A 22,290-nucleotide genomic window follows, 5' to 3' on the forward strand; every position below is an offset into this window, starting at 1 on the left:
CCAAGTGTACCTCTCCTTGGGTCCCAGAGAGTCATACATGCCACCTCCCTCCCAGGGTGAGCTTCCAGCCCTGACCAACCGACCACCAGAATGCCAGGCAGCAGAACCTCGGCCCCAACCCACCCTGGCGGCCGGACGCCCACCAGTCAGGGACTCCTACCCAAACTCACCATCACCAGCTCCTTCTGGAAGGACTTGCGGTCCTTGTGGTCGGGGTTGTTGCAGTCTTCCTTCAGTTTCTCCAGGACGGACGCCACCCGCTCGGGCTCGCTGTCCAGCTCAGCCCGGCAGAAGGAGGTGAGCGGCAGGCCGCCGTAGCCCAGGGCGTCGGCAAAGGCACGCCAGCTGCTCACGTTCTCCATGAGCAGTGTGCGCACCGAGGCGTAGATGTAGGTGAGGAACTTGCAGGGCCGCAGCATCTGCTCCAGCAGCACCGATGTGCTCAGCTCGGGCCCTGGGCACAGGTTGGGCCGGGCCTTGCCGACCACCAGCACATTCTTGGCATGCACCAGGCCCACCTTGCCCTGGCAGTAGCCGATGTACCACTCCTTGGTCCACAGCTGGCCCCGCAGCCGGATCCGCTCCTCGCTGAGCAGGGCCACCACGTCGCCCTTCTTGTACTCCAGCAGGTATTGGTTCTTGTTCTGCCGTACCACCGTCTTCAGCAGCTTGCCGAACTTGAGGCTGGACACGGGGCGGTCCTGAAAGGTGGGGTACCTGGTGGTGGTGGTGGCGAAGGGGGACAGGATGATCTTGCCCACCTCATTCTTTTTAAGAAACCGCCTCTGCCCCGATGGCTTGATGGCACTTTTGGGGGGCGGCTGCGGCGTCTGCACGCAGAATTGGGTCAGGATGGCTTCCTGCTCGTCTTTGAGCTGCACCCTCAATGTGAAGTCAGACAGCTCACTGGGGTTCTGCGAGGCGATGGGGAAGATGAGGCGGCTCACCTTGCCCAGCTTCATCTGGAAGCCTCTCACCACTTTGGCCTGCTCGCTGGCCTTGACCTCGTAGTTGGTCATGTTGGAAAACATACAGACTTTGAGGTCCTGGGGCCGGGCCAGGATGAACTGGTGTTTCCCCCATAGCTGCAGCGCCACGGGGGCAGGGCTGGGGGCCTGCCGGGTGACTTCACTGACCAGCAGGGTCTTGGGAGCACAGTCGTGCCCAAAGATGGTCACCACTGTCTTAAAGGACGGGTGGATGTGTTTGGGACCATACAGGCCCACGGTGACCTTCTTATTGATGAAGTCCCACACGGTGGAGGGGTAGATGATACTGGGGCCGTGGGCCACGACAGCCAGGTACATGCAGGGCTCTAAGCTGTCCAGCTGCACCTGGACCGTGTCCCCATAGCTGTAGCTGAGGGGGATGGGCACGTAGGGCCCCTCCTTCACATCGCTCCTCAGGCACTGGAGGCCCACGGTGCTTCTGCTGAAGACGTCGCTTTTGACCTCGGCAGACACCTTCATCTCCAGGATGAGGAAGGTGTTCACCTCCAGGTTGCTGAGCTTGACCTCCAGCACGGGGCTGATGCTGCTGGACTTGTCACTGTTGAGCTCCAGTGGGGGATCCAGAAGGGCCTTCATGGAGATCTGTTGCGTCTCCCCGGGGGCCACATGGCCTTCGGGCACGTGGATGCTGATGTTGGTGTCTGGCAGCTGCACGGCGCCCCCAGAGCTGTCCAGCTTGCACACGATGTTCGTCTCCACAGCCTGAGTCTGGCCCCACCCAGGGCTCTGGCCCAGCAGGTCCAAGTCGTGGCAAGACCGGGCCAACTTCCGGTGGTTTAACCACGCAGTTCGAAAATCCTCCCGGCTCTGAAATTGCTCAGGGGCAGGTGATTTCAAGCCTGTAAAGAAACTCGATGTGGCAGGAGTGTCTGACTTGGCCTGCAGGACGGAGAGCTCTGACAGGCTGTAGGAACGCTTGCTTCTGAAGAAAGGGTTGTCCCGCCTGACGGGCAGCTCCCCGTGGAGTCCGTTTGTGGCTGGGAGTTCATCAAAGATATTGCCGGTGCTGTTGGTGGTGGCTGAGCTGGATTCTGTGAATGAGGAGGTGCCAGTATCGAAAAGCAACAGATCCACAGTACTTCTGGGGTTCAGCTCATCCAAGCCGGCCCCCACTGGCACGTTCCCATTCAGAAACGGGTTCGTCTGGACCCCGCTCCAGAAGGGGTTATTACTGTAGGCTTTGCCTGATTCCTTCTGGTCGTCCGTCCATCCCCCAAGCAGATCCAGCTCCTTGGCCACCTCGTCCGGACTGTCAGGAAGATTGTCGATCATGCCGCTGTCGCTCAGGGTGGAGTTCCGGTAGTTCAAGGGCTGCACGTAGGACGAGGGGATGTAGCCCATCTCGGTGGTGTTGTGAGCGTACCACCACTCACCGCCAGAGGCGTCCAGCACATACAGATGGTCACCCTTGGAGAACTTCAGGGTGGTGAAGTTGGTGGGGCAGTAGTCCTTGATGGCGATCACCTCCTTGGCATTGCCGAAAGGTGTGGGGTTGTCCGTGAGCAAGGCACTGGGAGAAGGCACTGTGAAAGACACACAGGGACAGGGGTGAGGTCACTCCTGGAAGAGTGGGCAGTCCCCGCTCTGCACACTGCCCTGAACACCCAGGTTATCCTTGAATTTGGCTCTTCACATCCTTTATGAAGACGCCCTGACAAGCGGGACACCTGCTAGCTAAGCTGCTGACCTGTCCTGGTTACTCACAGAGGCCCAGCCAAGCAGGGTAGGGGACAAAGGCAGCTTTCCTTCTCTTCCTCCTCATGAGCTCCAAAGAGCCTACTTTGCTTGTGTCTGTGCCCAGGCAGGGGACACTCGGGCTCCTGGTGTGTGGAATGCATGGGCAGGTTCCATGCCCACTACACAGTTCCCAGAGGCTGAATTCCCCACACTAAGCACTTGGGCTACAGAACTGCAGCAGGGACCAATCTATCATGGAGGGGAGGGGACAGCGTGGGTGGCCCCAGACTTTTCCCTCTCAAACTCTGCTTCTGGAGTCGGCTGAAATCAACAGGCAACAAACGCATCAGCCAGAGAAAGGCACAACTAATGGATTCGCTAACCACAGCTTCCCGGCTCAAAGCCCTCAGATCCAAGATCTAAATGAAGGCTTGTGGTAAACAACCATCCTTGTGCTTGGGTTCGATGAGTAAGGACAGCCACGCAGAAAGGAGGCCAGAAGAGAAGGTTCGAGCCCAGGGAACCAAGGGGGAGCCCAGGGAGGCTGCTTCCCCGGGGTATTCTGGGACCCTGGCTGTAGGCACCACCTCTCTCCACCTGCATGGGGTGCAGCTGTCTGAACCAGGACCTTGGATAAGGTTAGAGTGGGGTGTGGGGGCTCAGGGCCAGCCTTGGGAAAAGCAGCTCTGGTCTCTCTGACCACTCTGGGAATCAGATTTCTAGTTTCTATGACTCAAGGGGCAAGAGATGGGGCCGTGGGCAGGAAAGGGTTGGAGGGGCTTTCATTCTGGGGTGCTGCTTCCCGAGTCCAAGAAGAGATTTGAGGGAGAAGCAGGGAAAGGGAACTGGGCCAGGTGAAGTGGTCCTTCCCTTCCACGCCTGTGGCTGGTCACGGTCTCTGAACCTGCTTTGTTCCCTTGACACGTTCACGGAAACAGAAACTAAAATTCAAGTGAGAATTAAATAAGCTTGTCAGCCATTAAAATCTTGTTAGAATTTCTCCAAAGTTATATCCCTATTATGCTACCCCAGAATAATTAATTTCCTTATAGTACTATCTTCGAAATGTAAAAACTCAAAGCAATTAAGCATGCCTTGCGCATAGCCTAAAATGTATCCATGCAAATTATCATTTCAGCTTCACCGGGCTGAAGAGGAAGAATGGTTTCATTTAAAATTCCAAGTGCTCTCTTTCGAAGAGAAGTGGGCCTGTGTTTCGCCACTCAAGGTCGGGCTTGTTGGAGGGTAAAGGCCCTCTTTGCCCCAGGGACCTCATGGAGGTGGCCTGTGGTGTGACCACATCCTCTGCCAGGCACTGCCTGGGAACCAAATTTCAGCTTAATGAACTCAGGGGAGCACTGCCCATATCCTCAGCTACCTTGATTTTAACACAAACAACTCCCTGGGTATTAGCAAGCTAAGTGCACTCAATAATGTATTTTCTGCTTCTCTGCCTCAATTTCATGCAAGCAAATCATTCAGGGGTAGAAGACCACTTGGCAGGGATTCTGGCTGGGAGATGTTCTCGCCTTGAAGTCTGTTCCAGGATGCCTGGTCACTTGCTGGACCTTAGCATCGGAGTCCAAAGGTTAGGCCTATCCTGAGGTCCCTTGCCTTGTGGGGGCCTCAGAGACCCAGACACCCACTCCACCAGCACGCCAACCCTCCTCACCGTCCTCTGATCATTACAATTACTTTGTAAAATCCAGCTCCCTGCTCATCATTTGAGGACCCTGGCCCACACCACACAATTCATGCTCACTGTCTCTGACTCACTGGGTAAAGAAAAAGTCGCCCATGACCAGACTATAAAAAAGAAACAGTTCTGGTATTTATAGCAGATATCTATATATATAGCAGACATCTAAGTGGTATTTATATCTCGGTTGCTATCTGAGGAAACCCACGGTTCTTTCTGCTGGTCTCTTAAAGTGACGCTCAGCCAGGAACAGGAAGGGGAAGATGCCAGGATACAGAGGGAAGGAGCAACTAATCAATGAGAAAGATGTATACATGCTACGCGGACAGGGCAGAGGCCCACGAGTTTATCTGGGGAACTGCAGTTTCATTCCAGAAACATTTATTTCATACTGAGTTCATGCCAAAGGCTAAGGACACGAAGGTAAAGTCTCTACTGCCAAGCTGTGCTTTAACTCAGGAGATCTTCACCCCCTCCTATCTGAGGTTTCTTTACCACAGTGCTCCCTCCCTTACGGTCCGTTATGGTGTATTTCTAGATGTGCTCCTAGGTGGGGGCTTTCACTGGGATTATGCAGGCACCATATTGGGCTGGCTGTTAGGAGGCGGGGCCTGCTGAAAGAGATGGGGCACAGTGGGCGTGGTCTGGAGAGGGCGTGGCCTAGAAGGGTTTCTACCTCCTGGCTCCTCCCTACCCCTGCTTCCTGTCCACTATATCCTGAGTGGCTCTTCTCTGCTAGGCCGCTGCACCATCCCACCGCAGGGACAGTCCACTGTGGACTGAAATGTCTACAGACTAGGAGCCAAAATAAACCTCTCTTCCATTAAACTGTGGGCGTCAGGTATTGAGCTCCAGTGAGGAGGAAAATGACTAAGATGCTGTCACCAGGACACTTCAAGAGAAAATACAGATTGCTCACAGGTTTGGCTTCATTACTGAGGGGAGCATTCAAACCTTCTCTGCAAACAGCAGCACCTGAGACAGAGGGCTATGGCTCCGGGGCTGAATTTATATCACAAGGAGCCTTAGGGAGCCCAGGTGCCATGGTCTGAATGTGACGCTGGTGCATGGTGAAACAGACAGGACCGTTGATACCAACCTCCCCACTCAGCCAGAGTCTGCTAGGAGCCACTCACCTTTGACATCATTAAAGCTCGTCTCTGAAAACCCCTCGCTCAGGTCGATCAGGGTTCCCTCCGACTTGCATCGGGGGAGGCCGCTGGAGTTGGCTGCCCGGATCCGCTGGGCCGCCATCCTAGACCGCCTGCCTGCCTGGGCGCTAAGGTCTCATGCCTCCTCCTCCTCCACCGTGCTTCCTCCTAAAAATGAGAGAGAGGGAGAAGGAGAACACCCTCTAAGCGTGACTTCCAGAGCCTTTACAGAAGGAGGGGTCCATCTTTCACCAGGTGTTTTGTTTGCTCCTCTTGCCCAGGAGCACAGTGCAGTCGCCAGCTGTACCCTGCTAGCCCCCTGGGCTCTGTCCTGGCCTGCAGCACACACAGCTGCTCATCCTGGGCACAGTGGGGTCCATGGACTGTGTTCCAACTCCTGGCAGCCCATCGATGGCTGCCAGTGAGGGGACAACACAGGGCCGCGTAGTCCATGTCACCAGCTCCCAGGGACATGAAGCCAGAGCAGCAGAGCTGCTGGAGGGACGTTCCCTGACCACACGCTCCAGGAATCTCCCTCATTAGTGCACCACATGGTGGCGGCCAGGTGTTTGCGATGTGGCTTAGGGAGAACTGGCCAAGTGCTGACCCCAGGGTGCGCTGAACCCTGGTACTGTTACTGGACCAGTGGATTCTATGGGAGATCATTGGTTTGGAGGGAGAAGACCCTTGTTGGGGCCTGTGAACTGGAAACAGGAAGTTGAGAGCTGATTTCAAAGTGGTAAATTTCCCATGCTGTCCAACAGAGACAGGCAGCCGCAGATCAGCTGGCCCATAGCGCAAGGCAAGTGCCACTGGGCTCATGGGAATGTGAAGAATAAGTGTGACAAGCCCAGGGAGGTGCTTGGGAGGCGCTGCTAGGTCGGCAGTGATGAACCCTGGGTGCTGCTACCACGGAGCCAGAGCTCCATCCCAGCTCTGGACCTTGCTTTGATCTCAAGACCCAGAAGACCACACTCCTGAGGATACGAGAGGGCAGTGCTGCTCACTGCCAGGCGTGATCTTCCTCCGGGGTGCTCTGTGTCTCCCCACTGGAGCAGAACTGGCCCCTCTTCCACCCCTTTCCTTAATCTTCACAGGATTCTGGCTCCAGGGCAGGATAAGTGGTTAAACAAGCCCAGATGGGTGCAATCGCAGGTGCCTGGCAGCGCCCCAGAGCACTGCCTCACTCTGCCTGGTGATGGGGCAGCCCTGCCCTGGCTCTATAGACCAGTGTGGCATGCTGCACACCTGCTGGTCAGGGCTCATAGCGCACTGGGGGTTGACACAGCCCAGCTCATGCAGGAGACAGCCACAGCTGAGTGAAGCCTGTACAGAGGAGGGCAGAGACGCTGCCCTGAGCCATTCTACACAGGCTCTGCTGCCCGCCTTGCTGAGCAGACCTGGAGCTCACTGTCACTGACTCTCCTGCTGTCCAGCCTTCATGGGTCCTCATTTCTCTAGGAGAGCCCTCTGAAGTCTCACCACTCTCCTGCTGAGAACCACGCCGCTGCTCCTCCCTGGCCAGGCGCTCCCTCCACAGCACCACACCTGGATTCACCGGCACCGCCTTGTTCCTGGCACCATCACACCCAGCCCTGGTCAAACACTAAATCCAACCTCCCCAGCCAGGCGAGTCTGCACTCCTGTGCTTCCAGGAACCTCAGGTTTCTCCCCGATGCTCCCTGGGCTCTGGATTTCAAAATTCACGCGATGTGATGTAATTGAGGAGCTGGCAGGGACTTGCAGAGCCATCACCCGGGGGCCTCTGGTTCGAGTTGCCAGGCACCACACCCTCGACTGTGCCTTGCTTTATTAGAGAAGGAATGTTGGCTGATCCATTTCACAGAGTTCCTGAAGGTTCACTGTGCTGTCTTCTGTATTTGCCTGTGTGCCCCGGATGGCCACAATTAGCTAAGTTTAAAAACCAGGGGTGCAGTGGGAGCAAACCCATAATTAGCTGCCTTCCCAGCCTTGTGTGAGTAATGAGTGGGTTGTAGCTCAGGGGCCACAAACCCTGTGCTCAGGCACCCTGCATCTCTGACAGCACAGGTGGACTTGGCCAGGTTCCCGCTGAGGGATGAACGACCTCTGAACCCCTGATTTGGACCCTTGGCTGCACCAAGAGCTGTGCTGCAGTGCTAAAGGGGCCCCTTGGACTTCCTGGGTCCAAATCCAGCACCCAGGCTTACCTTGACCTCTGCGCCCAGCCCCCCATTTCTGTTCAGTCAACCAGCTGAAGAGCCAGGCACGCACATGTGCACACATAAATGCAGGTGTGTGTGTGCACACCGCCCTGAGCAGCTTACCCTCCGCCTGACCCTTCCAGCACCTGAACACTGCCAGCATCGCAGCTCAATTACAGTAATCAGCGCCTCCCTACAGCCCGCCACTGTCCAGCCCTGCACTGCGCAGTCCACCCCACAATCAGCAGCCAGACGCTTCCAGGCCTCTATTTAAACCCCAAGACTTTGGAGCTCTCAGGTGTGTTTACAAGGCCTCCAGGCTTAGTGCTACCAGCTCTCGTCATCTCTTGGATCCCATTTCCTGCCAGTTTCTCCTTCTCTGTACCAACTCCTCTCAGTGTGGAGCCCTTCCTGCCACAGACCCTTTACACATGTGGTCTCTGTCAGTCTGTGAAACCCTGCCTGCATATTTATGGACTCATTTCCCACTTATTTGGGTTTCCGGCTCCAAGGATGCTCCTCACCGGTCTCCTCCCCTTTCTTATTGACACCAGACACACACTTTACCTCTTGTCCTATTTCCTCTTGGAATGTAATCATTCAGCCTGCTTTTTTCTGCTGGGTTGAGATGGACCTGTGCCTACAGGGCTCTCAGATACAAAGGAACGGATGCCACAAAATACAAAGGAATAGGGTGGTGGATCTGGGATCTCTGGGGTCAACTTCATGGGCCAGATTATGCCCAGCAGGCCGAGCTCAGGAATCCTCTCTGCTTGGCACCTAGGAACACACAGGTCACCCAGGTGGCTGCCTGGCCCTGCATGCACAGCATGCACAGGATGTGGCAGAATGACTGGCAGATTTTGGTGGCAAACCAGGCTCCTACAATGCTCCTCAGCAGGTGCCAAAGTGCCACTCTGCCGGGTCCAAGATGGCCCTCCCTCGGGGGTGGGCCCTGCCAGTGTGCTGCCCAGAGGAGCAGCAGAACTGCAAACCCACTCAGAGCAGGAGCTGGTGCTGTGGGGTGAGGAACCACAGCCTGGAAATGCTGCTCTTGGTCAGGTGCCCCTCGCCCTACACTGAATGCTCACATCTGGCTGTGATTTCTGGAGCATCACGGCTTCCCCAGATTTCCTGCTGCCTAACTAAAGGGTGAGTTTTGAGGGGCTCCTGTGACTTCTGGCACTGGCCTCTGTGGAAGGAACCTTACCACACTGTCCATTGTCTACCGCCATGATACAGGGTGTTCTGGGAACATCTGATTTCTATGGGGCTTAAGGAGCCACTCTGACCACCACGGGGTGAACATCCAGCTGCCTCTCACAGTGAAGGTAAAGCCACGGAAATCTGCCACCAAGTCTGGGCCCAACAGGCCTGTACATATCACAGGGTCCTGCCATGCCATACCCAGGAGTGGCCCGGCAGGGATTTCAAATCTTGCCCCCTCCTATGGTGAACAGCAGCAGACATCAGAACCATTCCCAATGCCCCTCCAGAGTGTGTCCTGACCAGTGCTCCAGCCTGAGGCAGAGGCATCTCTGGGTGCCACATCCTCCTGGGAGGGCACACCGGGTCACCTTGAGAGCAGCACCAAGCACCAGAGTCTAGCAACCAGGTCTGTGCTCAGCAGTGGGGACCGGAACTGAGCCGCCTGTTTCCAGGAAACCAAATCTGAGCCGCTCAAGAAGCACAGGACTGCAACAGCTGACTACAGGTCAGTCCTGTAGTCAGGACTGACCTTCCTGCAGGGCTGCCACTTGAGGGTGACCAGCCATAGATGGCAGGGGAAGTGAGCAGCCAGGGCAGGGATAGGACAAAGAAATCTGAGGCGGGGGTCACATGGTTGCGGCGAGGTCAGGAACTGGAGCGGAAGGGTGAGCCCCCTCTGTCTCCACCATGCCAGCTGAGGATCATCTCCATGGCACAGGGACTGATTCCACCACCTCCTCACATCTGGGCAAGCACAGTCTCCGGGGCTCCTGCTGTCTACAGGGGACAACAGCAGCTACCCAGCTCCAGTGTCCAGTGCGGCTGCTGGTTCCCTTAAGGCCTCTGCACTGTCCGTGACCCCACTTTCTTGACAGCTCTGCAGGGCCCCCTGTTTCTGCTATAGTAAAATCTTCTCATTCCAGACGGATGTCTCAAATCAGTGCCTTTGCAATTACATGCCTGCCTCTGTTCTGAGTTCTCCTGGGGCCCCCAATGCGCCCCCCCCCCCCCCGGCATGTCCGGTGTCCTGAGCACTGCAGCGGCTGCTCTCCTTCTTGGCTTTACTGGGTCTCTTACCCCTGTTGCCTGGGAAGATGCTCACCTGGCAACTCTGTCTTGTGATTCCCCAGCACTGAGCACAACCAAAAAGCCCAACCTGGCTAGAGCTCCAGGCCATCTGATGGCCCACACCGCACTATAGGCATGGACAGGACCCAGTTCCCCTGTATGTTTTTGGGGACCCCAGAGATGTGGTGCCCAGAGACACCCTGTGTGCTGATTGTGCCATGTGCACCCTGGTGGATGCCCGTCTGCCTCCTGCTGAAAACCTCGTGGAACTCAGACACCCCGTCAGACGTGGGATGGGGAGGCTGTTTGGGTTCATAGTGGTTTGGGGTTGGCCTGAGTCACCAACCCTGTGACACAGCTGCTGGCAGGCAGGCTGGAAAGGAGAGTCTTGTGATCAGCTAGACCAGACAGGCTTCCCAGCCCCAGTGCACGAGGATCTTTGCGGTGTTCCGATACCCATTCATTCCACAGGGTTGCCCCAGGCTCTTGACGCCACTGACACCTTGCAGAACAGCACAAGGAGGGCTTGTGACTTGCACACACCGGCCCCCGATTCCGCTCTTTAAGAGGAATACTTAAATTCGGCTCTTTAAAGCAACCCACTTTTGCTGACCCAGTGTTTTTCTAAAGGGAATCTTTCTGGGCCGACCTCACACAGACCTGCAGTGTTTCCCGAGGCTCACGTAAAGATTTCCAAGCTGACCTTGGATGTCTCTCTGGGAGGGCAGGTTGGCGGCCCTGATCCCACTTAGGTGAGGTGTGGAGGCTTCATGCACCGGTAGTGATGTCCCTGTCCCTAAGGTTCCAGTGTGGGACTCAGGTTAAAGTGTCGGGTTGGATGGGCCCTAGGGGCAGCAATTTCCAGGGTCTACCGTGGTCCCTTATTTGCCGAGAGTCACCAGTGATTCTCACACGCCATGTCTGAGGCTCCTGTCCAAGACATTTAATACCATGGGGAAAAGTGAACCAAGAACAGGGCTCACCAGGAACAGCTGGAAAGCAACTAACATCTTCCCAAGGATGCAACGTGGCCACATGCAAATCATCAAGGCACTGCTGAGCAGGGCGACTGTGCATGGACAGGGCAGCCAGGGCCTCCTTTCTCACTTCCCTGGGGAAGGGGAAGAGTCAGCTTCTGGGCTGGCAGACTCTCACCCCCATGGAAGAGAGCAGCTTCTGTGCCATGCGCAATGTTCCCGAGAACCGAGCGCCTGGTGCAGTGAGCAATGGGCACCATTTCTGAGTGAGCAAAGGAAGGAAGGGTCTCTGCACCCACAGTCTCCGTGCTCCGGAATTATTGACTGAGGTGTGAGAGCAACCAGCCCGGAGCAAATCTGCACACAGCCGCTGTTTATTAGGGGAGGGAGGGAAGGAAGGATTATTCATCCTGCCTCCTGACTGCGCCTCCGTCTGTCCATCCTTCGAAGTGAAAGCTGTAGATGGAGTTTACAGACACAGAAACAGAGCCCTGCGCTCCCTGATGCATGAGGGAGGGTGTGGATCTCCTCAACACGAAACAGGCTCTGAAACTCACTGAGACTGTTTAACCTAATGGAAAAGTCCACACAATGTACAACTGGGATAAATTAAGTCCACGGATTTCATCCTACTTTGTTTTTAAAAACAAGCATTTGATCAACAAAGAAAAGCAGGTTCTATTTTGCACGCTGGAGCTCCTCCTAGGTAGCGAATGTAAGCTTCTGCCTTCTGTTTACAATGTTCTCAATCTTCTTCATATTTATAATCAAAAAATGTATTCTATACAGTAAACTTGGTCTCTCACAGGGCAGCCCGATTCCAGCTGTGCGGGCCCCTTCCTGGGCTGGTGTTGGGTACCGGGCCCTCCTGGGAACACAGAAGTGAGGCACTAGTCATCCCCGGGTTGCAACCCCGGTGTCCCAGGCTGGCGCTGCAATCTGGCGTCAAACGTTTTCCTCACACCCGTGTCTCCTGGTCTCCTGATCCCCATACTCAGGAGACACCTGAGAGAAAGCAGATCTGAGAAGGCATGAAGTTCAGGGCAATGGGCAGCATGGACCAGGCCGGCTGGGCCTTTCCCACAGCTCTGCTGAGACCAAGCTGCCCCAACCTTCTGCTGCTTACAGGCTCCCTACGTTTGCCCCCATGAATGACCTGGCAGTGACCACCTACATCTGATCTTGGGGGATTTTCTATGGCAACTTCTAGCAGAGCAGCAGTCCCTCCCGAGGCCCTTCAGAGCCTCAGCCCGGCCAATCTGAAAGTGGGGGACAGGATGCCCCAATGTCGATTCGCCTTCCTTTAAACATTTCTCAAATGTTCGTGCCCCGCACAATGGCCCATAACGTCCTTAAACTCACACCTGGCTTCCTGAACAAAGCTGAAACAGCCTACAGACACATTTCTCAAACTGCGTCTGCCAAGCAAGCACTTCTTATTTCCTGCCTTGTGGACTCACTTTGCAGCTTTTGCTCGAGTGCATTTGCAAATTCCGTCTCACTGTTTGCCGACATCCTCCCCACCCAGGGGGTCGCACTGGCCCACCCGCATGTGCATGACCACAGCCCTGCTTTGCAAGTTCCTGTCCACACAGAAAGGCCTCCTTTAATGAGAAACCTCACAAATGCTCCAATTCACTTTCCTTCACTTAAAAAACCAGTCTGTGTGCTGATGTTAGCATAGAAAGAATTTATTTTGCTTCTCAGAGAGGAATTTTACAAAATGAATTAGCAAAATGCTGAGCAATTATTCCTGCACAGCATTCTGAAACACATGTCCCTTTTGACTGATGTGATGTCACCTTCATGCATTTTTACAATCGCAGACATGAGGGTCTGCTCTGTGTCATTAGTCTGCCAAGTTCTGTAATATTATCAACCCTCCCTTAGCCACAGCCGCTTTATCATGCAAGAGAACTAGTTCCATTGGACCAGCCTCCTTTAAATACCCTCATACTTCCAGAAACATGGCGGGTCTCCATTCATTTAACTTCCTATGAAGAGATATAGAATAAATTAAACTTTCAGGCCCAAACATTCTTTGTCATAAAGATTTAGTTCCGTTCTTGTGGAAAGAGGGCCTTCAATGCTACTCACCAAGTTGTTGTGACCACGACGTTCTAATCTAATAAAACTATAAAAAAGGTGTGATGGGTCAGTAGGGCCCCACACCACATTAGGCGGGTGAGACTCTGGACTGGAGTCTAGCTGACAGACCCAGAACCTGGGACCCACGAAAGTCCCCGACTGGTGACATAATGAAAAAACAATCACTCTTTCCGGAACACTTAAAATTTTTAGATTTGGGTTTGGTGTTGTTGCAACTATGAATATCATCTTTCTCCTACTGTATTTTCAGGGAATTATGGCTGGAAAAGGGAAGTCGTTGAGTCCTCCACCTGGGCGTTTTAAACTCAGTACCTAGAAACCACGGGAAGAGGCCATGGTGAAGGACATGATTCCCGAGACACTCTGAGGTCCGGCTCCTTCCAGCGGCAGCAGGAGGACAAACAGTGGCTACAAAAATTCATCCCTTTGGGCCATCAACACCATCATCCCCACACACTGAGATTTCCCTCTCCTCTGTCCCCAAGTGCAGCGCGCTGGGCCCAGCCACTGCTGGTCTTCCGGGGTCTTCCCATACCTGTTCCTCGCTAAGGGCTGGTTCACTGAAGCACCTCCCTCCAGCCTCCCAGGGCCCTTCAAACACACATCCAGGCCTTTCTCCTTGGGACAAGCAGCACAGGCCGCACTGGGAACAAAGCCTCACCTCCGCCCTGGGCACACGTTACCTCATTTCTGCTTTAGGACCTGGCCTGTCTCTCGGGCCAGGGAGCTTTGCAGTCTAAGATTTTGCTTGGCCTCAGGTCGTTGTCACAGCATAGTCCCTCTGGTCACTCACCAGGTCAAGCGCACCCCTTTTCTGTGTTTTCCCCACTGCCCTGGCCTCCCACCAGTCGCCGCCTTTATTTAGGTCTTGTTTGTTTTCTGGCTGTTCCGGAAGGTCAGCTCTGAGAGGGAACTCTGCCTGTCCCCAGATGGGTCCCCTAGATGACACTCTGTCACTTGAAGAAATGGATGAAGCCTGGAAGCAGGAAGAGGGCTTTGCACTTCCACACTCTGATACATTCTCAGCTACTGGAAAGACTCGAAGTTTTAAATCCACTGTAGGTGATGTGGTTTTGATCAAAAACCTCGAGGAACTTTTGCTTGGCAAAGATAATGGAGAGCTGGGGAGCACCTGCTGTCAGCTAAGTCTCTTCACAGGCAGATGTGAGCCTGGGGTTACCCGTTTTGAAGAGAAAAGGGGCCACTTTTTCAGGCGCATCCCCAAGGCAGGGCCAGGCGGCACACACTCCTGCCGCTCCCACTGGGCTGTCGGTGGCAGCGGTGCAGAACCAGGGTTCTGTGGATTCCTGGCCCCTGCACCCAGCACTGCACCTACCACAGAGGTTCCATTCACAGCAGGACTCGGATTCCTGCAGGGTGACTTCACTGCCATGGCTGATCAAGATACAGGAAAGTACCCATCTAGCCCCACCTCCCCTTCCTGCCCGTACCCAGGGTGGGGTGATGATTCTCCCAGACACTGCATGCACTGCGACTCCAGGGCTCTGCCACGGTGATGATCTTCACCATGTGTCCCGCTCCTGTGGGGATGGCTTCGAGGTGAACAGAGACTCTCGGTGCAATCTGGTATGGGCACAGACCTTGGTGAGAGCCCCTCTAGTGTTGCCGAAGGAACCTGCACACTGGCTGCATGTAGCAATCTGATGAGCTTCGACCTAAAAGCCACGTCCTAAAATAGTCACACATCTATTCTTAAAGCCAGCATCACCTGTGAGTCCCTGAGAGGGATCTGACGGCAAGACGCGGCTGGGGGTGGTGCTGCACGTGTGTGATGCCAGCACTTGTGCAGACATTACCATGCGGAGCAGAGCTGGAGTGGGCAGCTCGGTGACTCAGGAGACCCAGCCCCAAAATTAAAACTCAAAACTACGGCAGGAAGGACACGGGCTGAATCCCACCCGTGAGATAATGCAGAGAAGGGGCTGACGCCAGCCAACAGCAGCTGGCCTCTGGGGCAGCATGGCGGTGGAGTCCCACCTGGGTGGATGCAGCAGGCTGTGCAGCCCTGTACTCTGAAAAGATGCATACACAGCATCACCTCCACACACCTGCTTAGGGAAGGCCAGGAGTGAGCCTGGTTTACCTAAGGTCCCGCAGGCATGCAGCACAGAATGAGCACCCACCGAGAATGCGTCCTGGAGAGTGCAGTGAAACCCCAACGTCCCAGAACTTCATCTCTGAGGCCTCTCGCCCCAGTATTACAGCGGGGTTTGAATGTTCTTTCTGTGCACAAGGAAACCTACACCACGCAAACAGGAGACTGTGACAGGTGAGCTCCAGATGATTTTGTTACTTTCATTTTTCTCTGTCCCTCAATCTTCTTGGGCCCCATGCTCGCCCTGGGGGAAATGGATAGATGTGCAGGTGTGGGTGAGCTGCCCCCTCCTGGTGTGCTATGGGTATCACCACAGTTGGCACCAATGTGCAAGTGACCACAGGGAACACTGCTACTTTACAGCAGTAGAAACAGAGCAGTTTCCATCCCGTGTCCGGACAGGGCCGGATGCCCAGCCAGGCGCTCCCTTCTGCCCCCTGCTCAGGTCTCCCCTCTAGGAAGGCATTCATGTGCTGCTACTGCTGCTCCCAGCGCTGTGGCTGCTCACCCTCAGAGCCAGGGCTCTGACCCCACACTACCTTCCGCGTAGGCACCCATTTTTGTTGCTGCAGGCCATGTGTGCATGGAGGGTGAGTGGTCGAAGTGCCAGCCTTTGCCCCCAGGTGCAGGCAGCCCCTTTCCTGCCTCTGTAGTTGTACCAACTAAAACGTCCCCACCCAGTGCCCAGTGTCAGCCATCAATGGGACCTGACCTGCATGTCCCCCAGACCACACAGCACACCATGCATTCACCTGAGCCTGTGTGGCTGCCAGCCTGTGCCTTCCACTTTTGGCTGTGCTTGGCAGTCTTGGCATGCAGGTGCCCAGGGCAGCACTGTTCAGGATACAGAGCTGAGTGCAGCTGTGGTTTTTTTAGGGCACCACGCCGGGCCAGCAGCCTGCAAGATGGCTCCACACTTCATTCACTCAGCCTGTTCCCAGCTCCCATTGCCCAACAAGATGACCTTAGGAGGTCAGGAGTGCGAGCTCCTATGTTGGCTCTATCCTACCCAGAACGCACCCAACACCAGCCCTGCAGCCAGTGCAGCAGCCTGACCTCCTTAAAACTCACCCGTCACTCTGCACGTATGACTCCTCTGAGTTATGTTGCTGTGGGCATGTGCACCATCTCTCCGCTGGAGTGGGCAGTATAAGGTCCGAGGTAGGGGTTTGGCAAAAGGCAATGGAGCCAGGGGTGTGTGGAGAGCGCCACCAGGCAGGGGTGGGGTGGGGAGAAGCCAGCCTTGTTCACTTCGTTCCAGTGTCTTCTGTTAGGAGTCATACTGTGGACCCCTCGAAGAGGCTGATGCCCTAAACTTGATACTGCAACATGATCTTATAGAAACAGGGTCTCTGCAGACAGATGACCCAGGGAAGATGAGGTCACCAGGGTGGGCCCAAGTCCAGTGGGCCTGGTATCCTTCTATATGAAAGTGAAGCCTGCACACAGACAGGTACATGGGGAAGATGGCACAAAGACTCCGCAAGGTGACCAAGAACAATCCTGGGGGAGTCCCCGAGGTACCAGGTTACCAGGTCAGACGATTCTCAGCCACATACAGAACCAGCTGTGCTGACATGTGGTTCTGGACTTCTGGCCTCCAGAACCAAGGAAGGAAGTTCTATGGGGAGAGCCGCCAGGGACATGGCACCCGTGTGCTCTGTGTGACGTCACAGTCCACTGTGAATGGCACATACGATGGTGGTCCCTGGAGACTGGATTGCCCAGTGACGCTGTGATCATCTCGGTCTCTAAGATGCATGCACAAGAAACTACCCAAAGACTCATGTCCTGGTCACTAAGTGACCTGTGGCCAGGTTGTTCTGCAGCCCCAGAAAGCCAGTGCCTCTGCCTGGAAGTTAAAGCTGGGAAAGGTGTGCACTCAAGTCCATCTGTTTTTGTAGAACTGGGGCCCCACTTCCTGGCAAGAGCGCCCCCCTCCTTGCTTCCCGACATTGCTGCAAGCACAAAGAGGCTCCACCATGCTCACTAAAGTCAAGATCTGAACACACCAGGCAAAAATGAATCCTGCCCCCGACTTTCTGAACACACATTCCTAAAATCTAAACCCATCAGCACTCGGCCGTCTTGTGAGCACATGGTCCTAAGGGGTGAGTCCATGGTTGGCAGGCCACAGGGAGTTACATCGAGAAACCCAGAGTGTGATTTTTAAAAAACCCCAAGAGTGTGATTGGGTTTGAGAGACCCCCCGGAGTACAAATTTTTAAAAATATTCTTTTTACATAGTCAGTTGAAGCCACAGCTTTGAGGATGTGGAGGGCTAACTTGATATGTAATTTGCTACCCCAAACCTGGGAGATAAGCAAACATGCCGTTTGGTGGGGTCTGTTTCCAATCATCAAAATATCCTAGGCCCCATCCTCCTCCCCACTGGTCAGGAGCCAGGGCCCAGCACAGTGCTCACCTGAGCCTGCAGGGGACCAGATCCCTGTGCTCAAAGCACTTTTGGCAGAGCCCTCTGTCCCTTTACCCAACACCTGAGGTCCCCAGTGTCTGTGGACACCCATCCTTGCTGCCCAGTGCCAGTGGGGGGAGCGTGTCCAGCAGGAAGCTTTCTGCACACAGCTGCTCCAACATGGGACAGCAAGCCAGGAGAGATGCCGGACACCACCAGGGACAGGTCGGACTGGCCAACACGAGGACCAGACAGGTGGCCACGGCTTGATTATTGGTAGAGCCAGAGGGCCGGGCAGCTATGTGGTGGAGTCTGCTGGTGCTTCCATGGCTACAGTGGGGACCCAGTAACAAACTGCTGACTGGGACTAAAGGGGGCTAAGTGCTTGGGCACAAGGACCCCCCAGAGAGGACCTCAAGGGGATGCCCAGTGCTGGTTCCCCTTCCCTGGGCTTGGCCTTCCCCTGGCCAGCTGGCCTGCTTGCTCATCCTCCCTCCCACGACCCAGAAGGGTCAGCAAATGCTCCCAATCCTTGTTCCTTGAAGGCTGTTAGGGCAGAGGCAACATAAAGAGAAGCTGTCACCGTCCCCACCCAAGGTCAGCAGAAGAGCTCAAGAGGCCAGCAGCCTGCTGGGATGCAGGTTTCCAGGTCTACTTTGGAACAGGCTGGTAGGGACAGAGCAGAGACCACTTGGGGGGACCACAGGAAAGGGTTCTGTTCAAGTGTGGGTGTGCACTGGGGGAGAAGTAGGGGGAGGGTGGGCAGGGACCTCCAGTCCAGGGAATTAGAGTCCAGCCCCAGCAGTGCTGCCTCTGCCCCCTCCAGCTCCAGAGGTCATTTTCCATTAACCCTGACTATCACCACAAGTGTGGCCAGGTCAGGGCCCAAGAAGCCCCCACAACCCCGGTGCAGGGTCCAGGGCTGAAGCTCTCGGGAGCGGTGCTTTCCCAGAGGCAGGACCCTGGCGTCTGCACCCAGGTGGGTCTGCAGGGGTTCCTTGTGACTGACCAGGGCCTGTGCTGGTCACACCTGGTGAGCTCCACAGCACACCAAGCCCTGGCTCCTAGAGACTTGGCAGACAATGGGAACAAGCACAGGGGAAGAAGCAAGCGTCAAAGGCCAGGGGTTTCTTACAGAACTCAGAAGTGAGGGAAGCTGTTCTTAGAATAAAATTAGGACAAAATACAAGCAACTCTAGTGGGAGTATTCATACCAGCCAAAAGGTGGAAACAACCCAATGGCCATCAACAGATGAACAGACAAACAAGGTGATCTGTTGGTCACAGAGTATTATGCAGCCATGAAAAGGAATAATGCTATGTGGATGAATTCTGAAATCATGTTATGTGAAGGAAGGTGCTCAGGAAAGGGTACGGATCATACAACTCCATTTAAAGATGTTCCCTGACTTAGGGTGTCTTAATAAACCCACTGCAAACTGAAGATACCGTAAGCAGAACCATCCTAAACTGCTCCATGACTTGTGATGGAGGTGCATTCCAATAAACCCATCACAAAGTCCATAAAGGACATCAAGCACCTTGCGTCAGGGGCCAGGCAAAGAAACCCAGAGAAGGACAAGAGACTCATGATTGTGGGAGCCGGGGCAGGGCAGGGACCACGCACGTGGCTTCTCTTCCTCTCGGGGAAGTAAAATGTTTTGGAACCGGACAGAGGCGGTTCCCATGGTTTTGTCTACATATGCCATTTCACTGCACCCCGAGATACTTCAAAAACAGTCGGCCACAGCTAAGAATGTCATCTCAACATCAATTTAAGGAACAGGAAACCTGGTAATGTAGCAAAGTCACCTCCAAGAGCCTTGGCACCATGGGGGCCACGACTGCTGAGAACCGTGCCCAGCAGGAGCCACTCAGGGCTGGGCTGCAGCTGGTGAGCACAGGGAAGTCAGGCAGGACAGCTGGGAGCACACTGCTGTGGTCAGGTGTGAGCCTGGGCAAGGAGGTCCTGCAGAGGGAAGAGCCCTCGACAGGGAAGCTGAGGCCCTGTTCACCTGAGTCTGGGACAGGAGGCAGCGGGGGTGTCTGGGGCCTCTGCGGGTGCTTCGAAAGATTCAGCAGGAATGGGCTGGGGCTGAGCCTAGCAGCGGGAAGGACGAGAGGTCACGGTCTCTGGGACCACGGGGTGCAGACACTGCACATGGCCTCCTCCTCAAGCTCCAGTTGTGGCCACTGCAGGTTCTGTTTCTTGACACTAGGTCCTTGTCACCTAGCGGGAGGGGTGACTGCAGCTGGCCTGAAGGCTGTGGACTAAAGAACAGAAATGCTTGTCTCCTCTCTGGGTTGTAGGTGTCGGGTATTTCATTCCAGGGACAAGGAAAGTGGCTGAGTCAGGCGCTGTCCATGGATAAGCTGGGCCTGAGCTTGTGAGATCCAAGTCACCCCAGGAGCAGCGTTCAAGGGCCAGCACCTGCCCCTGGGCTCCTGGGACGACCCTCGAGGAGCACAGAGAGCAGGACAGACTTGGGGCTGGGACAGCCATGGGGTAATTGCCCTTGACAAGAGGCTCCATGTGTCGGTCTCAAGACTATTGACAGGGCTGTGTGAAGATTTCTACAGAAGCACGGTGCCCACGCTGGGTACATCACCTCACGGGGCGCTGTCTGCAATGCACCCGCAGCTACACTGAACCCCCTTTAGAAATCAAGAGATCAAAGACAGCGGGAAGAGGGCCTTGAACGCCCCCCCAGAGGCTCGCTAGAGGCCCCCCCCCATTCTGCTGCTCTCAGCCACTCCTTCCTCAGCTGCATGGTTCTAGAACCTTCCTTGGCCTTCCGTCCTCTGAGCCTGATGGGAACTCTGGACACCTAAGGTACTGTGGCTAAGATGCAACCGTTTCCCCAGGCCCAACCCCCACCAGCTCTGACCTTGGTTTGAGCATCACTGGACTTCTGGGAGGCACCTGCATCCTCTCTGCAAAACCAGGCTGCTAATGAGAACCCGCTCCACCCAGTGACTGTCCTTGGGAAGATCCAGGGAGATAAATCTCCCTGCCAGCTTTGCCAAGCCAACTGCAAACAGCCATGCAAATTTAGATACAAATGAACCAGGGGAAGAGTTCTTCAGATGCCAGACATGACCAGGCTCTCTCAGGCTCTGCCAGTGCCCAGCCTGGCCCTGGCCCCAGGACTGAGTTGGGCACAGCCTGGCCTCCTCTGGGAGCTGCGCAAAATTCCCATTCTTGGCCGCCTCAGTGTCAGACACCAAGGTACTCGCCAACTCAGGTGGACCCTCCGTCCACTCGGCCCCCTGTCAGAGGGCTGCCTCTTTGTGCCCTGGCCCTGGGAAGCCCAAGTTCAATGCTGATCCAGGTGTCCTCAAGGGTGCACATGATCGCTGCCCTTTGCAAAAGCAAAAGAAAGGAAAGCCAGTGAAGGAAAGAGGGACTCCCCGCTGGCTTCTACCTGTGTCCTGCTTTCAGCAGAGTGCTGTGGTCGAGGGGACATCCAGTCCCTCACCAGCCCGGCTCAATGACCTTCTCTCCCATGTTCGCAGGCTGTCTCAGGCCTTTGTCTAAGTCAGGACCGTTACCTTTCTTGAGGGCATGGATTCCTTTGGAATCTGATGAAGGCCCTGTGGACAATCATGATGCCTGCAGAGGTTTGCACAGAACCTCAGGGTCTGGCCACCCCAGTGAAGGGCTGCACCTGCCAGGGTTCACGGTGCAGGGTGTACACACGTCAGGCCAAAGCTGTACCATGCTCAGTGGCACTGCAACATAGAAATTCTCCAGGTGGTGCTTTTTTTATGATTCATCCCTCAAATGCTAAGCACAGGTGAGGTTCACACACAAAGGTACCGTGCACATGGGGTAGATGGATCACGGGCAATGACAGAGGCGCGTGGAGGGGGGAACCAGATTGTGTTTGCTAAGAGCAAAATCCTGTCCTGCACCCCTTCTGGCTCACCCACATCTGGGTCACCTGCACCTGGCTCAGAGACCTGCCCCCACCAGAGGAAATGTGCGTGTCACAGCTGGGTGCTCTGAGCCACTGGCCTGGAGACAAAAGACCACCCCAGGCCTAGGGGTCTGCATTGTGCCTTTCCTGCTGAGCCTCCTGGAGGCCAGCTGCTCACCCCTTGGAAAGGGGGCCCAAGGTACCGAAGCGGCCACAGGATCATGTTAATCTCCCCCTGACCTTAGTGGCCCTTCAGTTTGAGAATGCAGGCAGCCTGAGGTCAGGAGGCCAGTGTGAAAACAGCCTGAAATGAGGGGTCAAAGACCCCATCGGTTGCATGAAAAATGTTAGCAGAAAAGTCTCACAAGGAATGCTGGAGGCCTCTAAGCCCCAGGGGCTAAATAAAGGAGTCTATCGGATTCTGAAAGCAGGATGGAGGGAAGAGGGTGGGGAGGGAAGCCTGCTAGATGCCCAGCTGAGGGTGCACGCCACCTCTCTAGGCCCCAGGGGCACATGCCAGCCCGATGCCCCTGTGGCTCTGCCCTCCTCAGACGGATCAGTAACAGGTGCCCTGTGCAGGTGCCATGTCCAGGTGAACCAAGTCCCAGGCTCAGAGAAGAGCCAGTGGCCAAGCCAGCTTTTTCTGAGAACCAAGAAATTTGCAAGCCAACCAGGAACAGGTCCTGCAAAGGACAGTGGTGCGCTGGCTCGCGGCCATTCTGGGGCCAGTAGCAGGGCAGAGGACATGCAGTTCT

At 55.2% G+C, this 22,290-nt stretch overlaps 1 protein-coding gene across 1 annotated transcript in view; it reads right to left on the minus strand.

Annotated features, from left to right (window-relative positions):
• Sh3bp4 (SH3 domain binding protein 4) overlaps positions 1–22,290 on the minus strand; it is a 63,393-nt gene that overhangs the window by 6,946 nt on the left and 34,157 nt on the right. The window contains exons 2-3 of the mRNA XM_063237064.1: positions 5,523–5,705; positions 171–2,533 (exon numbers count right to left, since the gene is read on the minus strand). Of these exons, the coding sequence (XP_063093134.1) occupies positions 171–2,533; positions 5,523–5,640 (2,481 nt within the window). The 5' untranslated portion in view covers positions 5,641–5,705. The remainder of the gene's footprint in view (positions 1–170; positions 2,534–5,522; positions 5,706–22,290) is intronic.

Source organism: Cavia porcellus, unplaced genomic scaffold (genome assembly GCF_034190915.1).
Source record: "Cavia porcellus strain 051 isolate PalLab524CR breed Dunkin Hartley unplaced genomic scaffold, mCavPor4.1 scaffold_26, whole genome shotgun sequence".
Taxonomy (NCBI): Eukaryota; Metazoa; Chordata; class Mammalia; order Rodentia; family Caviidae; genus Cavia; species Cavia porcellus.